This window comes from Erythrolamprus reginae, chromosome 2 (genome assembly GCF_031021105.1).
Source record: "Erythrolamprus reginae isolate rEryReg1 chromosome 2, rEryReg1.hap1, whole genome shotgun sequence".
Taxonomy (NCBI): Eukaryota; Metazoa; Chordata; class Lepidosauria; order Squamata; family Dipsadidae; genus Erythrolamprus; species Erythrolamprus reginae.
This window is the reverse complement of record NC_091951.1, coordinates 257,060,489-257,075,901: the sequence shown is the minus strand read 5'-3', so window position 1 is coordinate 257,075,901 and position 15,413 is coordinate 257,060,489. Positions and strand designations below refer to the sequence as shown.

The 15,413-nt window shown below is 36.5% G+C and overlaps 1 protein-coding gene across 5 annotated transcripts in view; it reads right to left on the bottom strand.

The window, feature by feature from the left end:
• Positions 1 to 2,050: 2,050 nt before the first annotated feature.
• The window catches only part of PLAA (phospholipase A2 activating protein), a 30,185-nt gene continuing 16,822 nt past the window's right edge, over positions 2,051 to 15,413 (bottom strand). For 4 of the 5 annotated variants that reach the window (XM_070742476.1, XM_070742477.1, XM_070742480.1 and 1 more), the window contains 7 exons: positions 12,838 to 12,995; positions 12,514 to 12,733; positions 10,522 to 10,590; positions 8,005 to 8,070; positions 6,975 to 7,058; positions 5,664 to 5,828; positions 2,051 to 2,756 (listed from right to left, as the gene is read on the bottom strand). In XM_070742476.1, the coding sequence (XP_070598577.1) occupies positions 2,191 to 2,756; positions 5,664 to 5,828; positions 6,975 to 7,058; positions 8,005 to 8,070; positions 10,522 to 10,590; positions 12,514 to 12,733; positions 12,838 to 12,995 (1,328 nt within the window). In that variant the 3' untranslated portion in view covers positions 2,051 to 2,190. Of the gene's footprint in view, positions 2,757 to 5,589; positions 5,829 to 6,974; positions 7,059 to 8,004; positions 8,071 to 10,521; positions 10,591 to 12,513; positions 12,734 to 12,837; positions 12,996 to 15,413 lie in introns of all 5 variants that reach the window. The other variant, XR_011558295.1, reaches the window with a different exon arrangement.

The window sequence follows — 15,413 nt, the reverse complement described above, 5'->3', positions numbered from 1 at the left end:
TCTCCCCAGGGTTCAGAAAAGCCTCCTGAAGACTGGGGGGAAGCGAAAAATGGCTCAATGGATCAACCAGAAGTTTTGGTTGGGCCATTTTTGCCAATCCGGGGTTCAGGGAAGCCTCCTGAAGTCCAGGGAGAGTGAAAAATGGCGAAACGGGCCAACCAGAAGTTCAGCAATGAACTTCCGGTTGGCCTGTTGGCCCATTTTTTGCCATCCCCAGTGTTCAGGAAGCTTTCGTGAAGTCTGGGGAGAGTGAAAACAGCCGAAATGAAGGCTGAAAATCAGCTGGCTAGAGAGCACATGCGTTCTGGAGCTGATATAGGGCAATGCCTCACGTGCCCTCAGATATGATTTGCCATCAAACCATATCTGGTATATAAACTACAACCATCTAAAAGTTTATACATCTGCGGAACCACTCAGACTTTTGTTATTTCCATAACTGAATGGTCTCAGCTGTCTTATGCAAACCAAACCAATTATAGATTAATATATGATGCTAAGGTATTATTTGTTACTCAAACGTATCCTATGACATTCTGATCGTTTTGCATATAGGCACCAAATCTAAGAAAAGTTGGAGAACACTCCTTTTATACCACGCTGAGTCTAAGGAAGCTTTCTGTAATTTAGGGAAGTGTATCAACTCCCAGTGATTAAGCACGAATAACATTTACCTAGTTTGAAACATCTATAAGAAAACAACCAAGTTCAGAGAGCAACAAGGACCCCTCCAACACCCACTCACCTAATTTTTAACTACTATTTTGTTTATTGTGATCAGAATTAGTCAATATGGTTGTTTGAAATATATCACATTCATATGGTAGAATGGGGGTTGTTTGAGTACAGGGAGACAAATACAACATAAGAATTGTTGTATTCCTACACTAAGACATAGTGGCTGGGGCTGCTTTTTATGCTACAGTAGATAATATTTTGACACATTTTATCAACCCTATATTATAGTTTGCAATCTGTTTGTGTCTTAGCAGGATATATTAAAGTTTGGATATCTTATCAATCCTGTTAAATATTATATTCAGACTTTGATTTCGAAACTTGGTTGGTCTCACACAAAATTTACTTATAATTTCCATTTCAATAAGAAACCACCTCCTATAAAGGAAACTTCCCAAAATAAATTGAGAACATTCAGAATGGAAATAATTATTTGCATATGTAGCATTGCAGCTGCATTTCTAAACCCACAAGAAATGATAAGCATAGGAGCTGCATGTTTCTGATAAGGAACTAAGAAATAATGCTGACATTTAGGTATAAGGGCTTAGACTTTAGAATGAGCATTTCATCAATATGAATGAGACAGCTCATACTTTGTAGCATTATTCTTGCAAATCTGGCTGGCTGAAGATAACACTGCACTCAACACTGGGAAGGTTATCACTAAATTCAGAGAAAGATAGAACTATATGTATTCTGAAGAAACATTATATAGAAAGACAACCAAAAATGAAAAAGAGCACAGTACACCTGGAAATACAAAAGACTTATTTCCAGGTATGCTAGATTTTTCTGGAATGGTGGTTAAAAAGACATCTTCTGTATGCAGGAAGTCAACTTTATGAAATCCCCAGTTTTATAAAGAATCAGGACCGCTATTAGTAGTGTCATACAATGTAAAAGCTCACAGAATAAGTAAGGAACTAATATCAAAACATATTGCTGGAATTTCCTCCAAAACAGAAAACTTAAATGTAGTTAACTTTTCCTTCCAATTCTCTCAGTGGATAGTGAGAAAATTCTGCTTGCTCAAAAGAACTTTTCCATCCCTTCTTCTTTGCAGCCCCGTGGATCTAATCCCAGATACAAATCAATTCTAGATGGTTTTACCAAAATGGAGAAACCTGATGAAACAAGAATCCATTCTGCAAGTGATTTCTGCCTAATGAAAAGCAGCAGTAAATGTGTCATACTTGTCAATGAATCAAGATTTCCTTAGTAATGTTTGTTACTCCTAACCCACAGAAGCTACTAAAATTATCTTTAAATAAGCATGCAATTAACAGCTTCGAAGAAAAACACTTTTAAAATCAGTGCAAAATTTTTTATTCAGGTCATTTCATTTCCAGAGTTTGCCCAATTTTTTTTTTGTAAAATATGACAATGGGTATCTTTGATATAGTCCTAGACTCCCAAGTGTTGTTGTTGTTTTTTTTAAAAAAGAGGGGTTTACAGCAAATTAAGAACAAATCCACAGCATTCATTTACTTTAGCTGGTTCTGATACAGAGGAATACTTTTTAATTTGAGAATCGACACCTAGGGACTTGGCTAATTGTACAGCATTTGAATCATCACTGATCAATGTCCCAAGAGCCACCAGCAATCTAAAAATAGCTTCAAGGTCTTGCACTACCTCCATGACTGTGCTGATCACTGACAAACACTGAGCTTTCCCCTCAATGTTGTTACTCTTATGTAGACAAATGGCATAATTTAAAGCCAACGTAGCCAGTGCAATGTGAATGTTCTTATTGCTGCTCTGCTTCAGTTCTATTGCTTGTGACATTATGGAGTCCCCCTGTGCCATCATGAGCTTTTGGCCAACTGGGTGAATAAAACAATTGCATAAAATTCGCAGAGCCAGCATCTGGTTGGCTTGCTTTCCTCCAGTGTTCAGGAATTTGATGAGATGACTGCAGAACTGAAGACCATCCTTTTCGCCACAGAAGCTTTCATTCACGCTGGGATGCCTGATTGCTAATCGAATAATATCTAGTGCTGGAAAGACAAAGTCTAAAAACAGAAATACAGAAGCAGTTAATGGTCTTCCCATTAAATTGTACAGAATTGTCAGTAAATTAGTAACTCTCACTATTCCAATAGCTGAGCAGAATTAACTCACCAAAGATTAGGAATGAAATGGTTTTCTCATGAACACACTTCATATTCCCACTGCTGAAAATGGAAAAACTAAACACGGATATCAAAATGAACTCATACATAGGGATTCCGTTTACAATGCCTAGGCTGATGACCTTGTTTAGGCTCAGAAGCTAAGCAGCACCAGGTCTCACTGGAAATCTATTCAGCAATCTGGATATAAAGGGAAGCAATGGTTTGAAATACATGTGGTGTGCACATAGTATCTGTGTTATGTAGTACCCATACATACCCTGAATCGAAGTCTTATCGGTAGGAGAGCTTTTAAGGAAACACTAAGCTGTAAACTAGGCTAGGAAATGAAGAAATATTCCATAAAAAAAGCTCTGGCAAACCACTTCTGTATTGTTGCCAAGAAAATTAGGCATATTTTCATGAAGTCAACAGCAATCAAGCTCAACTTGTAGGAGACTTGAATTTAATAATTAAGACAGTGGGCTAACCAGAAATTAAACTATAGATCTTTGTACTAATATCAATGCCACAACGTTTGTAACAATGGCCTGTATATAGCATATTATGAAAATCTAGATTAACTTGTTTGTAAGATGATATAGCAGTATACCAAGATCTTATCCAAGATGGCAAAGACGAAGACTGCCTTGGTGAAAAGCAAATGCAGAGGGCAGAGACAAAGAGGTAAAACAGCAGGAATTTTGAACAGACTAAGGAATAAGGGAATTTTAAAAAACCTGCTCCCTTCAATCTTTCTTACCAATTTACATTCACTTGCTAATAAGATGGATGAAATACTCCCTTTAAATAGATACAATTCTGATGTATACAACGCATCTGTGTTGTATACGTGAGTAAATTGATGACAATAGCAGCATATACCAGGGTTTCAGATACTTCGAGCAGACTGGATTGTAGAAATATCGGAGGGGGAGGGTATATGTATATATATCAACAACAGCTGGTCTTAGGACATAACTTATAATACACAATTCTGTGATGAAAATTTAAGAGTCTTATCAATTGCAAACCTTTTAATTATCCATGTGAATTCACATCATTTCTACTAATTGTGTATATCCTGCCACAAGCCTGTGTAAACAAGGTGTTATGAACTCTAGCTGATCTGGTTATTTTTCTTTCTAATTACACTAACCTTAGAAATCAGAGAAATGAAAAGGCCCCAAACATTTTTTTTCTAGAGGAAAACGATTACTAGCATTATATAAACATAAACAAGCATTCACTGTGTGCATTTCCAATTAGTCAAACTACATATCTAAGCTGAACTTCCAGCTTTTACCTGGTTCTAGTACATGGATTCCCCATTTTTGTTCATTGGGAGATATACCATGAACTTTGTCAAGCAATTGTACAAACTGGAAAGACTTATGCAAGGACATGCATATTCACACAGTAGCAACAATGGAATATAATGAATAATAAAGTGCCCATTTATGGGAATAGTCCAAGCAAAACACTGTGCTACACTTACCACCATTCTTAATTTCTAAGAAAGTTTTCGGCGTCCACTGTTATTAGGGAATTACAATCAATTTTTAAAACAATATGCATTATAAAAGTTTATATCCCTTCATGAGAATTCCTAAAGCAATTCACATTTATGTGTAGCTTGTATTCATCATTATCTGAAAGTAAGATTAAACTATTTTGAGAAACATTCTGCAGTAGTTGCTCTATAATGGGATTGAACGGCTCTGATGAAACCGGTTTTTGTGATTTGAGGAAGGAGGGGATCCTGGATTTGTGCTTCCCAGTGGAGCAAAAGGTGGAAATCATGGCTAGGAACCCAGCTCTAACAGATACATCAGTTATAAACCTACCTGGACAAGGCAGTCTCAGCAGCTGTAACTTCTGCTTTGATCACTATGAATGGAACCTGCAATGCATTCTACATGGGGCTGCCTTTAAATACAAGGACTTGGAAGGTATGACTGATATAGAATGTATTGGCCAGATTTCTAATCAGGAACGTCAATTATAGTAGAGACACATTTAGAAGGATCTTCTGCTAAGGATGACCAAGGTCAGGTCCTCTATGGACGGCTTACTGAAGGTTCCAATTCTGGAAAGACCAGAAGGCACATTCTTTGCTAATTATCTGTACAATATGTAACAGCAACCTTTGGAGACATGTGTGGCTTCTATCCCTCCAATGTTTTAGGAGGTATTTTAATCCATTCTTTTTAAAAGAATATTTGGCTCACCATGAAGATCCTGAGAGGCCATTTTATGCAATGCAATGTGGATTTTAATTGTTCCCTACATTTACACTGCTTAGAGTTTATCTATTTGGGGCTTTCTGTAAATAGTATGAATGGAGAAAGAATTGAGAAGAAGGAGAAGACTAAAACAATTATGATTGGATGGAGATCACATCCTCCAAAAGAAGGAACTAAGATTTTTTTTTTAAAGCAAGATATGAATCAGAATATGATATAGTAGAAACAAAGATGGTTTGTAAGGACAGGAAAATGTGGAGGGATACAATGAATGGCTTTAGGGTGATGTAGCCTTAGCTAGATTCTCTTTTATCCTTTTTCACGCTTTGAATTTCTTTTGCATACTATTTTTATTCCTTTTTTATACTCCTTGTAAGGTTGCTTACTCCAAAAGGAAAGAGCATGTTGAATACGTATGTACAAAAAATTCTCAACTTTAAATATGGAGTGTACTGATCTAAGGTAAGTGTGGGATAAAAATGGCTTACTTAAAAGGATGTATTAAGACACTGCCTTTAGTCCATATAATTTGTGAGATCTGTCCTCAACAATTACTGCATACCATTTGGCCAGTTAATCGCTCTCCACAAAGTTTTCAGCTGCTCTTGTGTGGGTGTTTCGATGGTCACACTGCACATTATAGACAGCATCTTTTCTAAACCATCAAGATCCTCTTCAGTTAACTGTTGTTCTTCAGGCACATCCCCATTTAGTTCTTTCATCTTACCTACATGGGAGATGTGAAATAATTCGAAATTAGTTTCCAGTTTTCTCTACAATGCATTTCACGCCTTGTTATAAAAACACTGCATTATTTTTCTTGTAATTACTGAATCAAATTCAATCTGGTCTAATCATTCCTTAATATCAACCTGTGTGCATTAACTATTTATATTAATGAATTTCAGTTTATAAAACACATTTTATTAACTTTTTTTAAAAAAAATTAAAAACTGAGATAGCCTAGAGACAAACCCACCATATTTCAACCAAGCATGACTTGTCAGCTTTTTCATCGTTATGTTTAAATTAGATGTAACTTTACTAATCCACACACTATGAAATTGCCTGTTTTTTAAAAGCCCTATTCAGCGAGAGTAAAGAGCTTGCAAGGTAAGAGCTGGGAAGATCGTTAGCACCTTGTTAGGGATGTGAAATAAAGCTCCCCCACCCCCAAAAAAGAGCTACGTTCCGAGTATAACAGCACCTGAATTTTCAGCCTCTTTTAGGGAGGAAAAAAGTGTGTCTTATACATCCATCCCTGGAATGTTATTGTCCAGAAAACAGCAGGCAGGAGTTTTAGTTAAGTTTTCTGGCTTGAGTTATATGTTTTAAAAAGTGAGATAAAAACCTAAAATCTGTAGGTATCTAATGAACTCACAATGTTTTTCTCTTTGCATAAGATTTGGTAGTCAGATAAGCTACTCTTTGGATTTTAAATATATATATTTTTGCCACCATGGAGAGAAGAAAGCAGGCAGCGCTTTTCATGTTCAGCCTGATAACAAAACAGTTACCCAGTGAAGATTATGACTGATGGCTTATCAAAAAGACAAAAAAGTAAACACAACAAATTCAGCATTATGCCAGTCTAACATTTTCTCCAATAGGAGAAAACAGAGCATTGTTGGGAAAACTAAAACTCTTTGAAAAAACTGACCTGCAATGCCTATACTTTATAAGAAGTAAATACCAGCTTCAGTCTATTAAAAACATAAATTCTCTTTCTATATTTATACTCAGACATGTAATTAAAGTGAAGATGTTTGTACGGCAAGTACCAAGGGATTAAAATATTTTTTTCAAAATTAATAGACCAGAAAAATATGTTTTTTGCACAAATCATTGAAGAAGTCATTACAAACATACTCACCCAGTATTAATGAAGGATTGGCCTGATCAAATGTAACAGCTTCTTTCTTTGGAAAGTAAATATTTTCAGTGTTAGCTTTGGGCCCTAAAGAAAAAAGGTAAAAAGAAAAGGAGAAGATTGCCAGCCAATTTAGCAGAAAATCAGTTTATTGCTGATATACTGAAGAGTAAATTACTTGATTGCCAACCACATAGGTACATGAAAGTTTCTGAACCTTTTTGAATTTTCAATTATTTCAAGAAATATGACCTAAAATGTAATCTATTCTCCACATTTTCTCCTAAAACTAGATAAAAGGAACTAAGCAAATGAGTGAAAAATATTATACTTCTTCATGGAGGAAAACAATCTAAACTATACGTTAAGTTCCACCTTAGGCTGAAAAGCCAGCTGCATGACTTTGGGCCAGTCACCCACCTCACAGTGTGGTTATTGTGGATAATATAGAAGGAAAGAGTATGATGTATATTCACACCGTCTTGAGATTTATAAATATATCAAATGTGGGATATAATAAACAATACACTGATATGTTATAACATCCTAAGTTCTTGGGAAGAATTTGATGCATAATAAAGCTAATATCAGCTGAAGAACTGGCAGCTGTGACTTCACACTGCTGTGAACAGATACTAATAATGAACCAAATTATTTGATATGATTCACACAGTGCTGAAAGCAATGTGGTTTCTCGAGTACAGATTTAACATTTAATGCAAATCCAATTGCTGAGATTTATAAACCATCTTTTATAACAACGAATGAAGCCACTTGCACCATAATACAGATACCCTACTCAATACATACTTTTGAAAAGCCAATAATATTTCAAAGCCTGGAGAAACTGAAACATGTTTTATATAAAATATGATTTATTTAATAATAGCTTATCAGTGGTTCTAGCTATAAAACGGTAGCCAAACAGGTAAATGGACAATAAAGGAATTGTTGTATTTGTTGACTGTGACAAATAAGGAGGAGAATAATGAATACAAGTTAATCTCTTAATTGTGAAAAGCTGTCCACTTACCTGGATGAATTCCACTTTGAGAAGTTGAAAGATCAGATGTAGCACCTGGGACATAACGACCAGTACCTTAAAAACAAAACAACAGTAACAAATAAAGATATATTCACAAAGCATACATAGACATTTATAATATAAGCTTATATAGATATTCAATTTTGACTAAAAAAAATCATATCCATATTTCATTCTACGTTTGTTGTCCATTTCTCAACCCAACTAACCTCACAGGGTTGTTGCTGTCAGGAAGAGGAAGGAGTACTAGGTATAATTACCACCTTATTTATAAAAATAATTAACACGGGATTAATAATAAAACAAATATAACCACCAACTGGAATTAACTTTTGAATAATATAAGGAACAGCCTATTGACTGATATAAATTAAAGAGGTATGCAAAAGCAAGCCACAACAACAAAAGAACAGTGCCAAACATTTTTCATTCTCTAGTATAAATACTATATTTATAGCCTAGATCAAAGGTCTTCAAACTTGGCAACTTTAACACTTGTGGACTTCAACTCCCAGAATTCGGGGGCACTGGCCTAGTTAGCGCACCTATTGATAGGCAAAATTACAGTAATGCCACTAGATGGCAGTCAAGAACCTAATAAAATTTAAAAGCTAAAAAAAGGGCCAAGAATTTACTAAAATTTTGCAGGTATTTACAAAAGGTTGTGCTTCCCGTCCTTTGGAACATTGTTCCCTGGAAATCAGATTGGGTTTTGGCTCTAAAAATGTAGTTCTGCCACAGGCATGGGGACATAGGAATGTGGTAAAAAGCTTGTGCTGTGTTGATTATTATTGATGGATGTTAAGACTACTGCAGCTATGAATTGCATGATTTTTGTATTGTTTTTATTTTTCTTACATTTTTTGGTCTTTTATATTGTTTTTTCATATGTGAGTTGCCTAGAGTAATATTTATTTATTTATTTATTATTTATTTATTTATTTATTGGATTTGTATGCCGCCCTTCTCCGTATATATTTGAGATGGGACAGCTAAATAAATTGGAATAATCAATATTCAATAAATACATTAAAAATATCTAAACATTATACCTAATGTACCATGTGTAATTGTGAATATGGGCCAATAGAGTTATTCATAAATATGTGGATAGAATATAACCCATTATTTTTTCTGACTTCAGTTACATTAATTTGCATCTGAAGGTATAAAACACTGCTTTATTAAGATGGGCTTCAGCTGCTCAAATTGTATAGATTCATTCACATAGTATAATATAGTATCTTCCTTTTTTGACAGAAATAATAATTATAATTATAATTATAATTATTTTGTTTGTTTGTTTTTAGACTTGTATGCTGCCCTTCTCCGAAGACTCGGGGCGGCTTACTTAATACAATACAACCCCCCCCCCCCCAATATGTATACAAATCTAATTAGTTAAAACTATAAGCTAAGATCCCATTACATTAAAAAGCAGTCAATTAACTCAGTCACATCCACACATAACATTTAATGGTCAGAGAGGAGGGGCATGGTCTAGCTGCCCATGCCTGGCGACAGTCTTAAGGCTCTTGCGAAAGGGGAGGAGGGTGGGGTGTGAATCCCTGGAGGGAGCTGATTCCAGAGGGCCGGGGTCAGCACAGAGAAGGCTCTTCCCCTAGGTCCTGTCAAACGACATTGTCTGGACAACAGGACCTGGAGAAGGCCAACTCTGTGGGACCTAATTGGCCACTGGGATTTGTGCGGCAGAAGGCATTCCCGTAAGTAATCTGGTCCAATGCCATGTAGGGCTTTATAGGTCATCACCAACACTTTGAATTGTGTCTGGAAACCAATTGGCAGACAATGCAGTCCGCGGAGTGTTGGAGAAACATGGGTATATCTGGGGAGACCTATGATCGCTCGCGCAGCCGCATCTCCACGATTTGAAGTTTCCGAACACTCTTCAGAGGTAGCCCCATGTAGAGATCGTTGCAGTAAGATTTAAGATTTAATTGGATTTTTATGCCGCCCCTCTCCGTGGACTCGGGGCAGTAGTCGGACCTCGAGGTGATAAGGGCATGAGTGACCGTGAGCAGTGACTTCCTGCCAGATAGGTGCACTAGGCGAACCTGGGCAAACACCCCCCTCGCCACAGCTGAAAGATGGTGTTCTAAAGTCAGCTTGTAGACCGAGGACGCCCAAGTTGCAGACCCTCTCTGAGGGGGTCAATGATTTTGCCCTCCCCCCCAAGGTAATGGACGGACAGATGGGATTGCCCTTGGGAGGCAAAACCCATAGCCACTCTGTCTTGTCAGGGTTGAGCTTGAGCTTGTTGGCACCCATCCAGACCCTAACAGCCTCCAGGCACCGGCACATCACTTCCACTGCTTCGCCGAGTGGACACGGGGTGGAGATGTGCAACTGGGTGTCATCACCATACTGATGACAACTCATCCCATGTTCTTGGATAATCTCTTTGTCTGACTCTAAATGCATGGAATCAACACTGTATTTTTCATTTTGTGAACAATTTTTTAATACCTTGGAAGACAGTCATACCTGTAAATGGATCTGTGGCAAGTCTTTCATTAGTTTCTGAGGAAGAGCCTGGCACATAGCGGCCACCACCTATGAAAAGATGTACCCAACAGAAGAACAAGGTCATTATTATATTGAATAATCAATATGATCATCAAGCTAACATTAATTCTTTTTAAAAATATATAACTTTTTACTTCATTTTATAACATACAAAAATTACAATTTCAATTGAACAGTGTGTTGTCTGGGTACAAGTCATTTTAGGAAATAATAAAGTGTTTACAACAATATTCACTGCATTAATATCACCAGGTTAGCATACCTACTTTGTATCACTAATCCTTCCACATATTTCCCAGGCTCTCGCTCCTGTTTTTATCAGCTAACCATTGATAAAATAAGTCTCAAGTCAAAAAATATTTCATTCCCTCCCCCCTTTAATTTTGTTAGCTTATCCATTTCTGCATATTCTAATATTTTTCTAATCACATCTTCATCTGTTGGGATCTCTTCACTTTTCCATTGTTGTGGAAACTGCAGTCAATACATGTAAAATGAAATATATATTCCCTTTGTTGTACTTGTCTGGTAAAATGCCCAACAAAAATGTCTCTGGTTTCAAAAGTTGTTTGTTGCTTTATCATTTTTTACAGCCATGTATATATTTTGTTCAATATTTTTTCCCTTTTTGACATGTCCACCACATGTATAGTATGAACCAGGTACCTGGTGGCATTTCCAATATTGTGCAGATTTATCGTTAAACATCTTTCCTAACCTTGAGGGTGCAAAATGCCATCTATAAAACATTTTATCAAGATTTTCTTTGTAATCTTAATGGCCACACATATAGACCTTCTTTGAGATGGTCTATCCCCAACAAAACCCTTCAGGCCTTACAATGAATCATTTTATCACTTCCTTAATTCCACTTGCTGCTGGTCATCAACTTTTTCTCATGCCAGCATCATAAACTTCAGATGAGAGCAAGATGCACAATATGTCCAAAATATTATTTTCATTGGTGTCTTGGACAGGAATCTTGTACGTTCTATGATCTGATTGTTTCAATTAGCTAGGACACTATCTTTTTCATAAAGGACATATTTTACATTACAGTGTTCCCTCGATTTCCACGGGGGATGCGTTCCGAGACCGCCCACGAAAGTCGAATTTCCGCGAAGTAGAGATGCGGAAGTAAATACACCATTTTTGGCTATGGGCAGTATCACAAGCCATCCCTTAACACTTTAAACCCCTAAATTACCATTTCCCATTCCCTTAACAACCATTTACTCACCATTATTACTGGTACTCACCATTGAATAAGGCACTTAGTGATCCTGATATTTATAAACATAATTATTTATTAACAATAATTATTTTTTTTGTTATTTATTTGCAAAAATTATTAGTTTGGCGATGAAGTATGATGTTATCGGATGGGAAAAACCGTGGTATAGGGAAAAAACCGCGAAGTATTTTTTAATTAATATTTTTTGAAAAACCGTGGTATAGGATATTCGCGAAGTTCGAACCCGCGAAAATCGAGGGAACACTGTACTGCACTTTTTTTACAGTACTTTATCACCAGAGGCTTGATTAGTGCAATCCAGAACAGAGTAACTCATAATAAAAAGTGTTATATTAGTTTTCTTGTTTGTCCCTTGTTATGAAAATCCATGTAATCGAATTTTTTGGCTGCTATATTCTGACCACACGCTTCTCAGGAAGACACATATTTAGAGTTACACAGACAGTGAAATAGCTAATATCTTTAAAACCAAGAAGTACAGGTTTAAGCCCATATTATCTATAAAGTTTGAGACATCAAGTCTCTTTATTTTCAGAAAATCGCTGCTTAGCCAAGTCTGGATTGAAATTTGAACAAATTAGTACTGGCTGAACATGGCTGAAGCAAAAGAATGCCAAGATCTGCATTACATATATAAAAATGAGTCAGAGTTATACTCTGTCATGCTTTTTCCAGGAGTTCAATTTTTGCCTTACCTGTGAAAGGATCTGAAAAGTTAGTCTCTGTGGGTCCCAGTGTTTTCCCTTTGGTGTTATCTATTATGAACTTGGCCACTTGATCCAGGAACATGGGATTCAGATCATTCTTTTGCAGGAAGTTGTATGCTGTCAGCCATGGATCGTCAGTAATATTATATGGCAGCTTATAAGAGGGGCCACCTTCATTTACATCAATAGTGAAAACATAGTCGAATTCCTTTCAACGGAAGTCAAAATAGAAACAATTATTTTCTTATATTTTACTTCAAAGCACATAGATGAGTACACTGAACAATTAGTCATTTGGGAAAAATGATTTACCTTTCCTTCAAACAAAACTTTTCCAGATGTCTGCTGGGTTGCTCCAGATGAGCCAACAACATCTCCAATTTTGATCCACTTGTCTTCACTACTACTCCACTGGTAGGCTTCAACTTTTCCATTGTCTTTAATAAGTCTCGTTTGCCCATCTCTTGTACCTTAAAATATATAGAAAAGAACATTAACTGTGTGACCAGAGAAAATTATTTTGTAACATATTTTATTGCATTAAAATATGATAATTCTGGGAGGTTTGTTTTTGTATAATTTGCCCTAAACTACTAGCATAATCTAAAAGATTATAATTTATATGCTGAAATTTTAGTGTCATGAAATGCCATGTCATGGTGAATTCTTGACAATCTGCTGAAATAGATTTGAAAGAAATTTTATTCATAGCTTCCTAATACATATACTTTCTAGCTTGGTTTACAAGTTGATCTAAATCAGCCTTTCTCCATTAGGGTTGAGGTTAATAGGAATTCAGTGAGATGTCAAAATAAATATATATACTTTTTGAATTTTGCAGAATACTACCACCTGCATTGGTGGAAATTTTTACCTGTTATTGTTGTAAACATTGTAATATGTGGATTAGAAGTTAATTGTATACTGACATTTCTGCATTTTTTTTCAGTTTTATGGAGGAGGTCTCTTGAGATCTAAAGATTATTTCAAGGCTGAGAAAACCTGCTCTAAATTAATTTTTTTATCTTGCACAGTATAGCATGAACATGTTTCAGGATGAAGTTTTGGTTATGCCTTTGGTATACCTACCACTTAATGTGATTTTGCACCATTAGTACTGTAGAGAATGCTATTAATGGCACAGGTACAACTAAGCCTCGTAATTTACTCTATACTCTCTTTAGAAGAAACCATTATGTGAAGGCCCTGATTGACCAAAGGCCAAATAGTTCTCAGTGCCTATGGGACCATACTAAAGCACCATATATGTTGTTGAAAATGCATATTGGTGGTGGTTGTGATAAAGAAAGCATAGTTTGGCGACAGTTTCCTTTTTGAATGTAAAAGGCACACCAATATGCTGATTGCAACAGATAATCAATAAATAACTGGGGAAAAGCATAATTTAATAAGTCTGCAAAACTGGCCCACACAGAATCATGTCATAACTCACTAACTCGCTTAGCAGCCAGTTATAAATCAAGGACTACCTGCATTCAGGCCTCTGGATTTCCTTGACTTTATCTTATTTCTTTCTTTTTTTGCATTCTGCATGTTGCTTACATCAAAACAAAACATTCCTGTGATCATATGCAGATGTATGTATGAATTATGTCAATAAAATTTCCCAGAGTTTAAGGCTTTTAAGGCTTCTAATATAAAGTAGCATGCCTAATGCAAACATTTGATGCAACACTTATGGCAGACCCCAGCTTTAAAAGCAAAAAAAAATGTATGTATAAACAAAGAGGTACACAATTAAACAAATATAATGCACGCGTTTAGAATAGAATAGAACAGAACAGAATAGAATAGAACAGAATAGAATTTTTATTGGCCAAGTGTGATTGGACACACAAGGAATTTGTCTTGGTGCATATGCTCTCAGCGTATATAAAAGAAAAAGATACATTTGTCAAGAATCATGTGGTACAACACTTAATGATTGTCATAGGGGTTATTTAAGCAATGAAGAAACAAACAATATTACTAAAAATAATAGGATACAAGCAACAAGTTACAGTTTTTAATAATATATCCAGTAAGTTTGTGAAAATATAACATGAACATGACGTGAATTTGATTTTAAATCAAATTAGAAGTTGCGGCACATTTTCTTGTCACAAATTGGGATTTGTAATATAAGAGATTCTCTTTAAAAAAAATATTTTATTGATTTTAAAATATAAAACAGGGCTTGAAAAATATTCTTCACAGAGAGTAACAATGAAAGTGCCTACAAGATAAGAGCTGGGAAGATCATTAGGACCTAGTTAGGACTGGGGAAAAACGGGTGGCTGAGGGGGAAGGCTGAAGCGGATCTGACGAGAACGCAGTGCTGCCCGTTTGCCTCAGCCTCCATTAGAAGCAGCAGCAGTGGCGAAAACAGCAGCCTCCTGTCCTCTCCATGAAACGACAAATTGACTTACAAAGGAGGAAGTGGCAGCGGCATTTGAGCTTGCTACGGAAGTTCGTTTACCGAGGAGGAAGAGCCGAGTTGGTTTACAGAGGAGGAAACAAGATGAGCCTACTAAGGGAGAGAAGAGCCCATGCAACGGAGGACAGAAGCTCCGGTTTCCTCCCATGCCGTGAAACTTGGGGCGTAGTCCCGTAGTCCGGCGGTCAACAGCAGCAGCAGCAGCCTTCCCGTAATCAGAAGATAGCGACTTCTCACACAGTTTGGTAGCGGCGGCCGACGCCAGCTGCCAAACGGCATGAAAATCCGCCACCGGGGGACTATGGGAAGACTGCTGCTGCCGCCCGCCCAGCAGCATTCGGTGTAAAAGATGCACCCAGTTTTTGGTGCACTTTTTTGAAGTAAAAAGGTGCATCTTATACACCGAAAAATATGGTAACTTTTAACTCAACAATAATTAACTTTTGCTTTA